Source organism: Nymphalis io, chromosome 14 (assembly GCF_905147045.1).
Source record: "Nymphalis io chromosome 14, ilAglIoxx1.1, whole genome shotgun sequence".
NCBI classification, from domain to species: Eukaryota; Metazoa; Arthropoda; class Insecta; order Lepidoptera; family Nymphalidae; genus Nymphalis; species Nymphalis io.
The window spans coordinates 11861067-11878352 of NC_065901.1; the positions used below are offsets into that span (position 1 = coordinate 11861067).

General features: G+C 31.4%; 1 protein-coding gene across 2 annotated transcripts; it reads left to right on the forward strand.

Annotated features, from left to right (window-relative positions):
- Nucleotides 1–1016: 1016 nt before the first annotated feature.
- On the forward strand, nt 1017–13359 carry LOC126773210 (uncharacterized). 2 transcript variants are annotated; one of them, XM_050493950.1, is made up of 6 exons: nt 1017–1150; nt 6965–8101; nt 8552–9085; nt 10109–10324; nt 12437–12722; nt 13138–13359. In XM_050493950.1, exons 2-6 carry the CDS (start codon nt 7019–7021, stop codon nt 13317–13319), a joined length of 2301 nt encoding a protein of 766 aa, XP_050349907.1. In that variant the 5' UTR covers nt 1017–1150; nt 6965–7018; the 3' UTR covers nt 13320–13359. The 2 variants fall into 2 exon arrangements, with proteins under 2 accessions (XP_050349907.1, XP_050349906.1); XM_050493949.1 differs by lacking the exon at nt 1017–1150 and adding an exon at nt 3789–3954.
- Nucleotides 13360–17286: the final 3927 nt, after the last annotated feature.

Genomic DNA, 17286 nt, shown 5'->3' on the forward strand with positions numbered 1-17286 from the left:
ACAACAATAATTAATAAAGATTTTTCTTAACGAAACATGTTGACAATATTGTCATACAAGTTATCATTAGAGAGCCGAGATGGCCTAGTGGTTAGAACGCGTGAATCTTAACCGATGATTGTGGGTTCAAACCCGGGCAAGCACCACTGAATTTTCATGTGCTTAATTTGTGATTATAATTCATCTCGTGCTTGACGGTGAAGGAAAACATCGTGAGGAAACCTGCATGTTTCTAATTTCATTGAAATTATGTCACATGTGTATTCTACCAACCCGAATTGGAGCAGCGTGGTGGAATAAGCTCTAAACCTTCTCCTCAAAAAGGGAGAGGAGGCCTTAGCCCAGCAGTGGGACATTAACAGGCTGTTACTGTACTGTACTGTAAGTTATCATTTGTTTATGGAATTCTTCACCTGTTTTCTAAACCTTTGTATAGGGTTCCCAAATTCTCAAATTCCAAACAGGGATCGGGTCCATACACTTATTTAGTATATCTGTATAGAATTTTTCCATTAACTACAAAGGATCCGTGGCGTGACGAACATCACGGAAATACTAATATTTTATTTTTTTATTGTATTTTATCTTCTCGTTGTTAAGGAAGATTATATTGTTTAATAATTTGAAAAGCTGTTGGCCGTCGGAAAATGCTAAATCATTAGTAAAAGACAGACACAATTACACGTAGTCTAAGTTTAAACTGCTAATTACAATTTACAATTATTAAAATAAAAATATATTATTCAAATAATTTTTCATTACCATAAATTTTAATAAAGAATATATTTATATATATACATTACAGACTATATTTATATTTAATAATATACGCTAGCAATTATATTTAATGGTGCTATTAGATTCTAAGTTTCACTAGTCGTTTATAAATACTCTTACATATCACGTTCTGACCAATGAAAACGCAGCAATTTAATTTGTCACAAACACATCATGCTGGCGAAGCTGCTGTCATAAGCTTTAAATTGTGTAAATGCCAAAACGCATTATGTTCCAATGATCAGTATAATATGTTTTACATAATGTAAATAATACAGTGATGGGTTCAACCCCGGATCCGTCCAATAAAAGTTATTGGTTTTTTCTGAAATCTAGACTAGCAGTGATTTCAAGCCCGTACATCGGATAGCACGTAAGGCCGTTGGTCTTGTGCCTGATCTCACCCTTCGTGCTGGATACCCGTCCTCGTCCCGTCCATAAATTATATGAGAGATTATGAAGTGCTTTTGTGTTTGCGCTCACACTTATATACTAATTACAGTTTATAATATGTCATCCGCAGTTGAATACCCGCAGTTGAACTCCCTTTGCATCGTGGTCGTATTTGCTTTTCTTTTGTTTTTCATTTCATCTTTGTTTTTTTTTTTTTTTTATTGATGTCAGTAATTCTAGTTAGTATCACAATTCACACGACATACAAGCCTTTTATTATACTAAAATTTGCTTATTTTGTATATATACGGAAGAGTGTTGGTAATGTGTTTATATATTAATAAAGATTATTAATTTTCATGTGTTAAAATATAACCTATAATTACTGTTTTGATATAAGCGGATCAAATTGTTGGCATCTTTCAGTCTGCTCATTTACACTGCTATTGTCTTCTATTTTTAGTTAATGCGATTGTGAAGACGCTGTTGACAATACTTTCGTTTTAAAATACGGGACGTAATTATATTTGGTCTTAAAAAAAGTGGAGTAAAATTTTACAATTTGTTCAATCTAAATATATAAGCAAAGATATTAATTTGATGTACTATAAATATGTATTTAATTACTATAAATATGTATTTAATTACAGAACGATAGGAACTCAAAACGTGATAAACAATAGGAAAGAATGAAACTATAATCGATATGTATAAAAGGCAATCTTTCCTGACTGACTATATAAAAGAAAGACTTAAAATTGGGAGATTTTTAAGAGGGAATGCAGCCCTTAAATCAAGTTCCGTTCAAACACACACATTTATCACAAATAAAAATAAATATATAATTATTTGAGTAATTTATATAATTTTGGTTTTTTATCTCTTCGCTCTTTCTCTTTGTCTGTAACATATTTCTTCTTTATTTGATAAGAAAAGTTTGGTAGCGATAAAATTACATGTTCTATAGAATTCTATAACTCACAACACCAATCTAGCAACAACAACTTTATATGTTAGGTTTAGACATAAACACTAAATGATGAAAGTTTGTTGTTACTTAATAAAATTATATATTTTTTTGTTGTATAACTACGAGCATATGGACCATGTGATGGTAAGTGGTCACCAACGCCCATTGACGAGACACGAGACATTGGCATTGTAAGAAATGTTAACCATCGATTACATCGCCAATGCGTCACCAACCTTGGGCACTAAGATGTTATGTCCTTGTGGCTGTAATTACACTGGCTCACTCACCCTTCAAACCGGTACACAACAATACAAAGTACTGCTGTTTTGCTGTAGAATATCTGATGAGTGGGTGGTACCTACCCAGACGAGCTCGCACAAAGCCCACCAGTAAACACTACGACTAACTAACCATACATAACGCCATATAGTATGTATGTAGTTCATTTAATGAAATGTTAATAACATAAATTTCCTTCTGTGCCAACAACGGCCGACGGATAAAAGTATTGTATCAATCAATATTCATTCAAACCAATTAAGTTGGAGTAAAGCGGCTGTGTGTTGTGCTCCACAATGTAACTTCCTTTGAATTCTAAATAGTCATGACAATAAAAGATAAATCGAAGTGTTAACTCACTATGTCACGTTAAATTATAAAGGCAAAAATATAAAATATACTTTAATCAAACACCCTTTGACACGTCATCATATACATATAGTCCATATTAAATGTGTATAATACCCATATAGTTACCGATTTTGAATGTCGATTCTACTGAGAAGAACATGTTAGAATTATGTAGTTTTAAGTCCTCGAATTAAATAATACTTGTGCGACCAGGCTTCGCTCGGCTCTAATACTTAATTATAAAAAGAATGTGTTTTTTAATTGGAGCCAAATCGTTTCCAATATACACGAAAGGCTTCTTTTCCTAAGAAGGTTTGAAGCCTATTCCACAAAGCTTCTCCGATGCGGGTTTGTGAATTTATAAATATTTCGACTGAAATATATAAGATAAGATAAACATATGTTAATTAAATACAACTGTATTTATATATCCTGCCTTGACATCAACAAATAAGTAGCACAATATTTTACCCTAAAATTTTATTTTTATTTTATTTATTTTAAGGACCACTAGTAGCTACTACATGTTTTAATGACAAATGTAAAACAATTTAGTGAAAATAGCTAACATGTGAAGCTTTTTAAAGTAGCCACAACAATTACAATATTTGTTTTAAAAATACATTAACACATAATTATAGCAACATGAGTAGAAAGATTAAAAAAAAAAAAAAAGTCCAAATTGGTACAAATTAAAGATCATAAAAAAATAAACATGCACTTAATAAAATTAAAATTAATAACACAAATAGTTTGAAATTGATATAGGTACAAATTAAAATTAAATAATTCATTAAATTCATGCAAAGTTTACGTTACAAAAAAATTACTAAAAATATACTAATTAATACAAAATTTTTAATACAAAATTCATATTTATTATTTGAAAAAGTTGTGTCTGTTTAAATATATGAAGGCAAAGTATTTGAAACTTATTCCATTATTTGTGGTCACCCTATTATTATAAATGAGTACTCTGAAAGATGCTATATAAACGATTTCATTCAGCATCAAACTGAGCGTCGATCGCGCGTCTATGTAGTGCTTAAGCTGTTATGTGTCACACACAACACGTAATCATAAACACATACAAGTAAATATATATTATAAAGTCTTAAGGGCTTGTGATTAAATGATATGTAATAAATAATATTTCTATTTATTAGGAATTTAATTGTCTGGTAAGTCATATTATTATTGTTGTTTTGATATATGTGATAAGAGAGCGTCATTGAATTATTAATAATATATAATGTCGTGTTACGAAATACTAAAAAGATTATGACGTATTTAATTTATTTATACGAGAATTACTTATATTGTTTAATAAAATAGATATATACTTATCAAAATTTATAAATGCTATTGTATTTGAACAAGTGGAATGCTAACGAAATTTCGTCATCAATTTGTTGTTGTTGTTGGCGGGTCGTGAAATGGGTTCTATCATTAGTCGCCGCCATTAGTCGTGGTATTTTAATTTGTAGTTTTTTTAACAATAAACTTATGGTATTAAATAAAAGTAAAAGTTATAATTTGGACTAAAAGGCGAATATTGTGGTAATTGTGTTTCATTATTTAAAGAATCAATTATATCTGATTCTAACGTATTTATTTATTCTGTAGCTTTGTAACAAAATATATGTACGTCAGCTTGTATGGCACATATATATTAAACTGATATACTTAGTATATACACATATTTGTGTTGTTATTTATTGTTATAATTATGTATATGCAAAGGTATTACGATATAAATCACAACGAATAGATTTATTAATTTATTTCAGGATTATGATTAGTTTGATTGTTTTAAACTATATATTATTACTTAAAATATTATTATTAATGTTTAATTAAGTAGCTTATTCATATTTATATAATGCTAGAGGTGTATTGTTGAATGCGGTAATCTAAAATCTCGGAAAATAATATTTAGATAGTAATGAAAATAAAACTTTTAGCGTTAGATAGTTCGTCTATTGAGGAAGGTAGGCTGGCTTCACGATATTCATATGTATATGTATAGTTTAATTTTTCCTGTATTTGTCAACCGTATTTTTTTTTTGTTCAGTAGCTATTGACGAGCTTTAGTGATTACACATCAATGAAAAAAATGAGAAACGAATAGTTTAAAACGACAGAACATCCAAATATTTCGTTAAAATTTCCAATTCATATAAATATTCATAAAAATAATAAAATTACAAAAACAATTACGATCGAATTTCGCACACTGAGCAAATACTATTTATTATAAATGGCGCACCACAAGAAATGTCAACAAATACGGCGATGTGTGTATTTACAACCAAAATTTAATGTATGCATTATTATAAGGAAAAAATTGTAAGTTATTTTTAAAACTCGAAGCAAAACAAACGGGCTATTAATATAATTATGTATTATTTAATTTTAGCGGAATTTACCCATAAGTTGGTAAATTGTACTAACTAGTTTATATATATGTATGTCTAAGTATATATGTATATATTAGAGTATGTATGTTGTAATATTACATGTTTTGTATTAAGTTTATAAGTATTCAATACATTTTAAGAATAAGTTGTTCGCACACTCTGGCCCGACTATAACGACCTGGATAAAAAAAAAACCAAATATTTCTCTTTACAGAGGTTGCCTGGAAGAGATCACTGTAAGTGATAAGGCCGCCTTTGTATATATGTACTACTTGTTCTTTTATATATTTGTAAATTGTGTGCAATAGAGGATTAATAAATAAATAAATAAATTGTCACATTATCGCGACCGAATCGAAATGTTTATAACTGCATAACCGTTTCATTTCACTAACACAATGTCCAGTTGCAATTATAAATTATGTCTCCCAGTTACGATCCTGAAGTTTATTTTCGAGGAATGGAATCGGAAACTTATCGTACTTATTTACTGGTGGTAGGGCTTTGTGCAAGCTCGTCTGGGTAGGTACCACCCATTCATCAGATATTCTACCGCAAAACAGCAATACTTGATATTGTTGTGTTCCGGTTTGAAGGGTGAGTGAGCCAGTGTAATTACAGGCACAAGGGACAGTAATTTATATATATATATATATATACTAGACAGTACTTTATATATATATATACTATATATATATTATATATATATATACTAGACAGTAATTTATATATATATAGTATATATATATATATATATATATATATATATATATATATATATATATATATATATATATATATATATATATATATATATATATATATACTTATTGTCATCTTGGTTATCTTTTAGGAATTATTGTGTTTTTCCAGAATAAAAGTAATTTAGATAGTAGTTATAGTACATACTTATATAAACAAATAAATAAAAATATTGAAATGGTAAAATGTAATCAATCACATGTTTACTTTTTTTAACCAAGAATTATTTACACTCGTAATATTATAAAAGGCTTAAATAACGTCAAACATCCCGATTATAATATACTTTACATAATATTAATCGAGTACAAAAAAGTAATAACAATAAATTCTTTATTCGATTAACAAAAAATATTAAAGGAAAAATATAAACATAAAACAAATGGATTAAACGTTACATATGCAGTAATAATCACAAACTATGTAAATATATATCTTATAGGTGCATAGTATATATATTATAACCATATAATGATAATAATATGTGTGCTTCCGATTATGCACTATAGTATGCGGATATGGGAAAACCACTTTGGATAACAATTTATTCATTATTTACTACATAAGTAAAAAAAAACTGTATTGTTTTCGGAATTACTGCATATAATATACATATGGTATTTTTTATTAAACGATTATTACACTCTATATTTAGAACGAATGAATTTAAAGTTATTCATATTATGTAAATATATATTAATTTTTTGTATTTATTTTTCTTCATAAAAACATGATGTTATGTTTAATATATTTACTTTGACTGTCTCGTTGGTCTAGTGGCTTGATGTAAAGCCACAGACCCGGGAGTCCTGGGTTCATTTCCCAGGTCGGGCCATTACCGTCCCATCGGATTATGAGAGTTAGGGAATAGAGAGTGCACTTGTGTTTGCGCACACACTTGTGCGCTATAATATCTCCTGCGTAGTTGGCTAATCTCTCTTGAGATTGGCTGCAGTGGCCGTAAACTGTCTGGAGGACATTATTATTATATTTTTTTTTTTTGTTACAGATCTCGAATATTTTGTTTATGAGATTCTTAAGATAGACTTAAACGCATCACAAAATGGTCGGAAATGAAACTTATAAGTCTAACGGCGACATTCACACGGAAATAGGTCAAGACTTGAAAGACATTAACAAAATAAACTCGATTAAGTTAAAAAATAATAAAGAAATAGTACCGCATTATACTAAGGACGACTCGCCACCCGCGGAGCGTGTTAAATTTGAAGGACTAGATGATATCGATAGCATTTTTTCAGAAGATAATGATAAATTGCCATCTATCCCTGATGGAGGATGGGGGTGGGTAGTTGTCTTCGCTGCATTTCTAACCTCTGCTTGTGCAGACGGCTTGGCATACTCCTTCGGTATTTTACACGAAGAATTCACAAACTATTTCAATGAATCACAATCAAAGACTTCCTTGATTGGCAGCTTGTTTATATCGATACCTTTAATATCTGGACCGGTAATGAGTGCCCTAGTCGATAGGTACGGCTGCAGAATCATGACAATGATTGCCGCTCTGCTTTCAACTGTCGGATTCTTACTAGCCGCTTTAAGTAATTCCGTAGAAATGTTGTGTTTAACGCTTGGTATTATGAGTGGTTTGGCGATGGGAATATTTTATGTTACGTCAGTAGTTGCGGTCGCATTTTGGTTCGATAAGAGAAGAACCCTCGCAGTGTCTATAGCTTCATGTGGCATAGGATTTGGAACCTTAATATATTCACCGTTAACAGACTTTTTTATTCAACTATATGATTGGAGAAATACTATTGTACTATTAGCTGGTACAATTTTGAATGTGTGTGTCTGCGGTGCTCTGATGAGAGATCCAGATTGGGTAATAATCAAAGAAAAAAGAGAGAAGAAACAAGCTAAAACGAGGTCACGTAAATCTTCAAGCGCTGGCTCTATATCTTTGAAATCAATTGGCGCTGAGTCCTTGTATTTAAGTGCAGATGAACTTAATACCTTACTCAAAAGTGGAAAAAGTCCAGAATATATTTTAGCTACATTAACGACAACATTAGCCGCGGCTGAGCAGCTGGAAGCGACGACACAAATGAACGCGGAACAGTCATATAAAAGAGTACATTCGGACATACATTTGCCAACGTTTATCCAAACGGGTGACCAGGTAAGTCTTTTAAATAAAATATATATGGAAGTTTTAACAATTGAGATTTTTTTAAACACCAATAGTAATATAAAATGCGACTCATACGTTTATTTAAAATAGTTTGAATGTGTCATAATAAAAATAGATTGTAATAATATAAATTACTGGAGGTAGAGCTTTGTGCAAGCTCGTCTGGGTAGGTACCACGCACTCATCAGATATTTTACCGCAAAACAGCAGTACTTGGTATTGTTGTGTTCCGGTTTGAAGGGTGAGTGAGCCAGTGTAATTACAGGCACAAGGGACATAACATCTTAGTTCCCAAGGTTGGTGGCGCATTAGTGATGTACGCGATGGTTAACATTTCTTACAATGCCAATGTTTATGAGCGTTGGTGACCACTTACCATCAGGTGACCCATATGCTCGTCCGCTTATACTATAAAAAAAATGTGGTCATTAATTGTAGGTTCCAGTTGAAGTGATAGAAAAACTAATGACCAACAAACGTTTATACAACATAATTCTACAAAATTATCCGGACCTACTGACAAGAAGACGATCGGAGGTAAATTTTAATGTGGGACCTACAATTGCGAATACACTAACGGAACCAACTAAAATGAAATTAACGGTGATGGCTAAAAAACCTAAAGTTGCAACAGAAACCGAACATGCTAAAAAATCTGATGAAGTGAAAGATGAAAATAATCATGAAATAACGAAGAACGTACCTACAGTTATTAATACAAGCGATTCTAAAGTAAAACAAGATAAGCCTATACCGAACAACCCTATCCAGCCTATACAGCAGTCGAGTTGGCTAACGAGACAAATTAACATAGATCATCATTATTTAAGGGACATGCCATTATATAAAAATACGATCATGTATCGTGGAGCGATGATGAATATACCAAGATACAAGCTGCGTGCTTCCTCGTTACCTGATATTTACAGGAATTCAACTTGGTCAATGTGGTCAGGTTCTGATAATAATAAGGTTGGTAATGTTTTGCTAAATATTAACTGTATCATTGTTACAAGTTCTTCCATATCTAATCTGATTCCATTATCTTCAACTTAAAAAAAAATAAAGTACGTCGCGTTGTAGCATATATTTTTCTACAAGGACAATCAAAGTTGCATATCATTACATTACACGAAGACAACCAATGTATACGTTTATTAAGGTTTTTACAAATATGGTCTAGACATATTATCATTTCTATATTTAAGTATTTCTGATAATTTATATACTTTTTTTTATTCAGGTATTAATAATTTTCACACAACCTTGAGACTAATTGTTTGCTAGAATGGATATATAAAATATATTTAATAATATATATTTATTAAAATATTTTTAATAGATTGGATATATAAAATATACTTCAACTTTATTTAAAATTTTTAATTCATTTGTAATTCTCTACTTGTTGTACAGTCAAATCAGCTTGGAGACGTTTTTCGTTTGATAGGATAGGATTTTTAAATTCAGTTATAGGAATCCAGTGAAAACTACATCTAATATTTTGATCACAGAATGTGATATATATAGTTAAAAATATATTTACAAGAAAACCTACAATAAATACAGTAGTATACATTGACTAGCATAGAAAATTATGATAAATTCATTTGGCCTGCAAAAGGCTAAGCGAAGCCAATATCAACAATATAGAACATATTAGTTTAATGTTGACATAATAAGTACTTAAGACTAAAAATAAATTGTGCATTAATTAAATAATTACTTACATTTGAAAAGGAATATCAAAATCATTTCATTTCAGATATTTTTATAGTATTATCATCATACGTTCATACGGCATCCTGCTTTTGGGTAAATCTGCTGACATTGAAACTATTTTCATTCTTCAAAATAGAGCCCTACGGACGATTTATTGTAATATAGTAAAAAGCCCTAAAAATATTAAAAGAGCTATTGATCTGTAGTACATAATTATACAGATTAATTGCTACCCCAATTTTTTTTAAATACATATTATAATATCTATTTCAGAGATGGTATGATAAACTCATCGACGGGTTCAAAAGCACCTTCGATTTCAAGATGTTCACCGAATTTCATTTCCTGATTTTCAACTTGGCGTCCCTCATCCTCGCGGTGTGGGCGATCATTCCTTACTTCTTCCTAAAGTCCTACATGACAACTATGAATATAGATGGCGGAGCGACGATGATCAGCATCATTGGTATCGCGAGTGGGATTGGTATTGTGAGTATCTGTTTGTTGATAGACATTTTATTGGTTTGTCAAAGTTGACCGTGATTTAGCTTGAAATCTCAGAGTCATAGAGCTCCATAAGCTATATATAAACATATTCTTGAAATCATGCTATTTAATTATTATATAAATATGTCAATGTATGTTTGTTTAGATAATTGTCCTTTAATAGATATTGATACGACTGCCTTCTTCTAGTGGCTTGATATAAGGCCGTAGACCCGGAGGTCCTGGGTTCAATTCCGAGGTCGGGCCAATGAAAGTTATTGAGTTTTTCTGTTAGAAAATTCTCAGTAGTAGCCCAAAGTCTGGATATTGGAAGTGTACATACTCCCGTACCTCGGAAAGCAAGCAGTAAATCCGTTGGCCTTGCGCCTGAACTCTTTTCGGTCGTGTCGGATTGCCGTCCAATCGGATTATGAGAGTTAGGGAATAGAGAGTGCACCTGTGTTTGCGCAGACGCTTGTGCACTATAATATCTCCTGCGCAGTTGGCTAATCTCTCTTGAGATTGGCCGCTGTGGCCGAAATCGGTCTGGAAGACATTAATAGATATTAGAGTTTGTTTTAATCTAGTGATTTAATGAAATCTATATTAAATAAAAAATTGACTTCGACTTTGAAACTCTTCTTGGACCAGCTGGATTGTACCTAATGAAATTAGGTAAATAATTCGATTATATCACGGCATATAAACATAAATAAACTTATATTGATATAAAGATAAGAAAAGAGGTAACTATAATTAAAGTAACTTGAGTTGTTAGATAAATTTGGGCTATATGTACTATTATTTACCAAAACGCAATGAAGTACCTGATATAAGTTACATATCTTCTAAGCCTTTGCCCAATAGCGGGATATTGACAGACTATTCATTACTTAGTTTAAATATTCATATCATTCGTAAACAACAAATTACATATTACAGATAAGTTAGCGTCAACGAGACTGAAAATATTATGAAAAAATTATCTTTATTATCACGATGACATGCACCAGAATGAGATAAGTTTTTTAACCAAACCTTTTCTAAGATATCTTATTTATTTTCAAGAGTAAATATTTAATAAATATGTTGTGATATTCGTTTTGTAATATGATGATGCTATATTAAGAGTAATATGATTTGTATAAAATGTGTTAATATTTGTCAGCAAAACCTTGAAACGAAAAGATATAAACGCATGAGTAAATAACGATACGAATATTCTTTATAAGGCTGAAGGCAAGTAACATGAGGTCTTCTTAATTAACGGTCGATTCCGAATAAATAAATATGGTATGGAATAAAAAAGTCGAGATGGTCCAGTGGTACAAGAACGCGTGAATCTTAACCGATGATCATGGGTTCAAACCCGGGCAAGCACCACTGAATTTTCATGTGCTTAATTTGTGATTATAATTCATCTCGTGCTTTACGGTGAAGGAAAACATCGTGAGGAAACCTGCATGTGTCTAATTTCACTGAAGTTCTGCCACATGTGAATTCTACCAACCCGCATTGGAGCAGCGTGGTGGAATAAGCTCCAAACCTTCTCCTCAAAAAGAGGAGAGGAGGCCTTTAGCCCAGCAGTGGGACATTCACAGGCTGTTACGGATGGAATAATCGAAATATTTAAAGTATCCAACTGCTGGTCAAGTGCTTGGAGCTTGTTCCACTACGCTGCTCTAATGCGGATTATCGGATAGACACGTAGAATTTTATCCAACACATATTTTCACGATGACTTCCATCACATTTAAGGACGAGTTTAATTATTATCACAAATTAAGTACTAGAAATCTGTTATTGATTGCCCAGGTTTGAAGTTACTTTAATTAGGAATTACAATAGACTTTAATAGACTTTAATTTCGTAACATTATAATATAACATCATTTTCGGACTATGGATCAACCGAAAATAAACCACAAAATATGCAGTAACTACTCTTTTACACAAATGACAGTAGAAACATTGTTTTTTTTTTAGATTAAATTAAAGAGTATTCACTAACACCAACTATCATTCCATTCATCTTGATGTTAGAAATAACATATGAAATCGAAATGAATATAACGTATATAAAATATTCATATATAACATGGCTTACTTCTTGCAGGTTGCTTTGGGTTGGGCTGGTGACCAACCTTGGTTGGATGTGACAAAAGCATTCGCGGTATGCCTTTTCATCTGTGGCATATCTATTGGCGCGTATCCGCTCTTCATAACCAACTACTGGGCTCTTGCCGTCATATCAACAATATTCGGCCTCTCTTACGCCAGCTCGTATTCTTACACGCCAGCCATTTTGATAAAATTGGTACCAATTGACTATTTCACACTTGGTTACGGACTCATCTTGCTGAGTCAAGGCCTCGGACATCTCATTGGGCCTCCTCTTGGGGGTAAGTTGTTTTTCTTTAGAAATTAGGATTAGGACATAAAAGACAAATTATACCTAATTCAAGTAATTAGGATTTTTAAAAAGAAAATTTATGCCTTTTTTGTAATATCACTTTGCACAAGGGATATGAGGCAGTCAAATAGCTTTTTTTGATAAATAAGGAAACAGATAAAAATATATAAATAATGTAGTGTTTCCTAGCTATAAGTAAGGCCGATACTTGTTAAGACGTTGCCCAAGTGACATAGGTAATTTAATATAATATTCGTAAATAAGCTATTTACATGGTCCATGCGTTTATAAAACCTATTAATTAATACTTAATAGGAAACTAGCAAATTACTTAATAGGAACTGTGCAAACTTTTTAATTTTGTCCAGTCGTGAAAGTTAATTTACTTCGTTTTATATTTTCAGGTCTTCTTTTTGATTTGACAAATAGCTGGGATATTACTTTCTACGTTGGCGGTGTGTGGGTTATTATTGCGGGCGTGTGTGTTGGCATAATTCCCTATACGGAAAACATGCGTCTCTGTGGTTCGGCGCCATTGCTTAATGACGCTGATGAAGCCCAGAGCAAAAATTCTGTGAATGTGTAATCAAAGTTGTGATATAAAAAATATATAAATATTTATAAGACACCTTTCTTTCAATTCACTTTTATTATAATAAAAAATGCAGACAGTTAACACTTAAAGAGATATGTAATCTCTAACTTCCGTTTATCATAGAGAAAAAAATCGCAAAAATGTACTTCTTCAATTTCCCCCCGTAAAGTTTAAATTGCCAATAAATCTTTTCTTATCGGATGCTTACACTATAAAATAAACTTTTGTTCCAAATTACAGCTTTCTAAACAGTAATTCTGGCTTTGCGTTAATATTCACCCAAGATAAAAAAAAATATAATTGAGACCCAAAATAACTTAATTTTTCTAAATTAGCTTGATGTAATAAGAATTTAATTTTACGCAGTGCATGTACTTAAAATGATCCGGATTTCTTATTTACATTTATCTCATAATAAAGGTTGTTTGTTAAAGATTAAAACAATAAGGCCTTTTACCTTTGTTCACTCTACTAATACAGATTAAACACGCAACCATTCAATCAGGTGTTGTATAATTACGTCATAAAACGAGATGCCTAGAAGTTATAAGCAAATTGTCATCAATCAATGAAACGTAATCCATTATAATCAAATGACTAAGTGACGCCTAACAGAGAATATATACAAACTTTATGGATAACCATAAATATTTTTTTTTAATGGCACACGATCCCGAGAATATTTATATATATATATATATATATATATATATAACAACTGTGAATTTGCGCTCCCACTCTTTAAACTGGACATATAGGAGTTATACAGGATTTGTAGGTAGATAGCGGTAATTGTAACGATTAGATGTAATAAGGTATATATAGCCGTACTGGGTATATATAGCCATAGATTGAACTTAAGTATGGTTAAATTTGATTTGATCTAGTCAAAGTTTACAGTCAGTTTACTTAATCTGATTAATCATGGTATAGACCAATTACAATTTCGATTAAAGTAAAATTCGATCTTTATTTGATAAGCGTTTCATAGCTTGATGTATTAATTTATTATGATACTTATAACAACCAATATGTATAGATATTTCTTCGGATAGTTTATCGAAAATAAAATGCTACTCGTGGTGATCTGCAAGAAAATAAAGAAACACTTTTCATAAAATGAAGTCAAGTCGATAAATGTTACATTGCTAAATAACTTATAAATGTCACACTGCTAAGGCCTCCTCTCCTTCTAAGGAGGGTTGCTTATTCCACAACGTTGCTCGTTTGAACGTGGTGGACACGTGTGGCAGATTTTCATCCGACATATGCAGTTTTCCTCACATTGTTCACTAAATATACATGACCATTTCAGTTGTTCTTTTCCGAGCTTGATCCGCAGTCTTCTGTTAAGATTCACGTATTATACCGATTGGGCTATTTCGGCACATTTCATTATAAGCTGAAGACCTTGCTATTTATATAATGTTACTTAACATTATAGACATAAATGTTTCCGTATATTTGTATAACCTTATTAGGTTTATTATTTTATATGTGTAATTAAAAGATCAAGAGATTAAATCGAATGTATGGCGACAAAACAGACCGTGTTCGCGCAATCAGTTTGCTTAGTGACAGATGATAGTAATTGTACATATAATAACTAGGGCTGCTATTTCCGGTTCGAGGTCGTCTAATATACCCGTGCAGTTGAAATTTGTCACTGGTGATGTGATTACCTTAAGTGACTTTTTTTTATTAAAAACTTATTTTGCCTGCCTTATGGCTCGACTTTTTTTGTATTTACCGGGAAGGAAAATGACTACGGCTAGTACAGTCGGGAAGAATGTTCTGCACTAGCCGCCCCCGCCTTGCCGACGCAAGATGCCTCTTCACGCCTCGTTTGAAGGAAAAAGAGCTTTGTGAGCAGGGAGGTATTAGATAGTTTATGTCCTTTTCTGACAAACTGTATGCATAATTTCATGATGATCAGCCAAAAAGCCGGATTCTATAAGCTTTAGCATTTATTGCTCCAAATTTAAATGGGTCCACCCTCGAGGCCACTACTATTAAAAAAAAACATAATGATCATCTCTACTTATAAATTTTGACTTTATCACAATCGAATCGAAACGTAATCGTTGCGGTTTTCCTATTCTACAAACAAATTCATTTGCGGTTCAGCTTTGCGCTATAGATTAGTAGAATTTATCCCCAGTTCGAAATCAGCAAACCCATACTTACAAGCCGAATGATAAATCTTTATACATACAATATATCTATGATTACTTCAGTATCTCTTAAGAGTAAATAAACCTATTATAGAACATACTAGCAAATATACAAGCGAAAATTATTTTGATACAGTATCGTAAGATCTGTTGATATAATGTATAACTATGCGTATTAACTTTATCTAAAAATATAGTTCTCCTAACACTTACCCTTATCATGATGATAATATCAAAAATAGTTTCAATAAATTATTAATAATTATATATTTTTATTCATAATATTGATTGAACATAGTAATTATTACAATTTGGTTTGTAAAAATTAATTTAATTCCAATCAAGTGGGTGTAGGTGTAAGCACTGTACTCCTCGCAAGGTTATACAATAATCTGTATTAAAGAGTAAGAGTCCCGTTCCCTTTTATAATGTAAAACATGTTTTAAATAACGCTCGATTTGTTTGACATTAGTATAAATTATATTGATAACTAAATGCCAACATCGCTTAGTTTATTTTGATTCTAACGATCAAACTAAACAGTTTTCAAAGAAATGTTTTATGTTATCTGATGAATAGTTAAATAGGCTCAAACTTTCAAATAGCACTTGAATTATACCTACTTGGAAAGTACGGCTTGTAAAATATTTACGCTCATCAACAGCTCCGGATTTCTAAATTAGGCCTATTTAAAGGCCCAAGGCATCGGAGTAAGGGCCCTAGAGGACTCGGATCTCTAAGTGCGGGCCTGTTCATCAATCATAACGTAACATTTTACATTTAATCGTGTAAAACGTAACTATAATTTTGTTGCAAAAGTGATTCGACCTTTTCTAACGTATGATATTATATAATATTTAAAACTTTTCAAGAAAAGTCTATTATCGACACAATATTCAGATCTGATTCGATATCAGATGATGATATCAGAAGATTTGATTGTAGTTTTTCGTTCACCTTATATTAAAATATAAAATAAAGATATATACACTATCAGATAAAGTATCGCTGTTTTGAGTTCATATTTGCAGAAAAAACACATAATTTCACAAAAAAAATATATAAAAATAAGCTAATTAATTATGCACCTGCCTTATACCCTATGAGTAGTTCAGTTTACACCGTTGGTTGCCTGGAAAAGATTGCCGTGTAGCAACAAGACTGCCAAAGTTGTATGCTAATTAGGTTGTATGTGTGATACTTTACTTTTTGTTGTATTATGTAATTTTTATTTTTTAATCTTTGTGGTGTACAATTAAATATAAAGTAAGTAATTCACAGGTCAATAATAATTATTTTTTTACTTTATTTTATGTTGATGCGATACTTTGTGAATGTTGTGTACACTTGTAATCGATATACATATCAGAAGTTGATTTTATCTCTTTGGACGTTGTATGTCACCATTTAATATGTACATTGTTAGTGTTCCTATTAAATAAATAAATAAATTCATTGTATTACGTCCTAAAACAATCCTAACCGGTACTCTGAACAGTTACGGTTAATCTAACATAACACGTATATAGGGAGGTTAGTTAGTAAATGAAAAACAGATAAAACTTTATACAATGACAACTTTATTGAAATCCATGAAATTACAACAATTTGACCGGGTCAGACTTACAACGACAGCAACTGTGGGCTTATTACCGTTCGCTTAATCGAGAATCGTAATCGAAATCTAAAAAAAGTCAAAACATTTTTGATTATCAAAAAAAAAAAACTAGTAATAGATTCTCCTAATCTAAAATGTTACTAAAAAACAAACAATCGATAATTAA

What these genes read in the sequence shown, in the direction of transcription:
- LOC126773210 (XM_050493950.1), top strand. Translation starts at nt 7,019, where the DNA reads ATGGTCGGAAATGAAACTTATAAGTCTAACGGCGACATTCACACGGAA. An exon ending in CAGGTTCTGATAATAATAAG is followed by an intron (nt 9,086 to 10,108) that starts GTTGGTAATGTT and finishes TATCTATTTCAG; the next exon opens with AGATGGTATGATAAACTCAT. An exon ending in TCGCGAGTGGGATTGGTATT is followed by an intron (nt 10,325 to 12,436) that starts GTGAGTATCTGT and finishes TACTTCTTGCAG; the next exon opens with GTTGCTTTGGGTTGGGCTGG.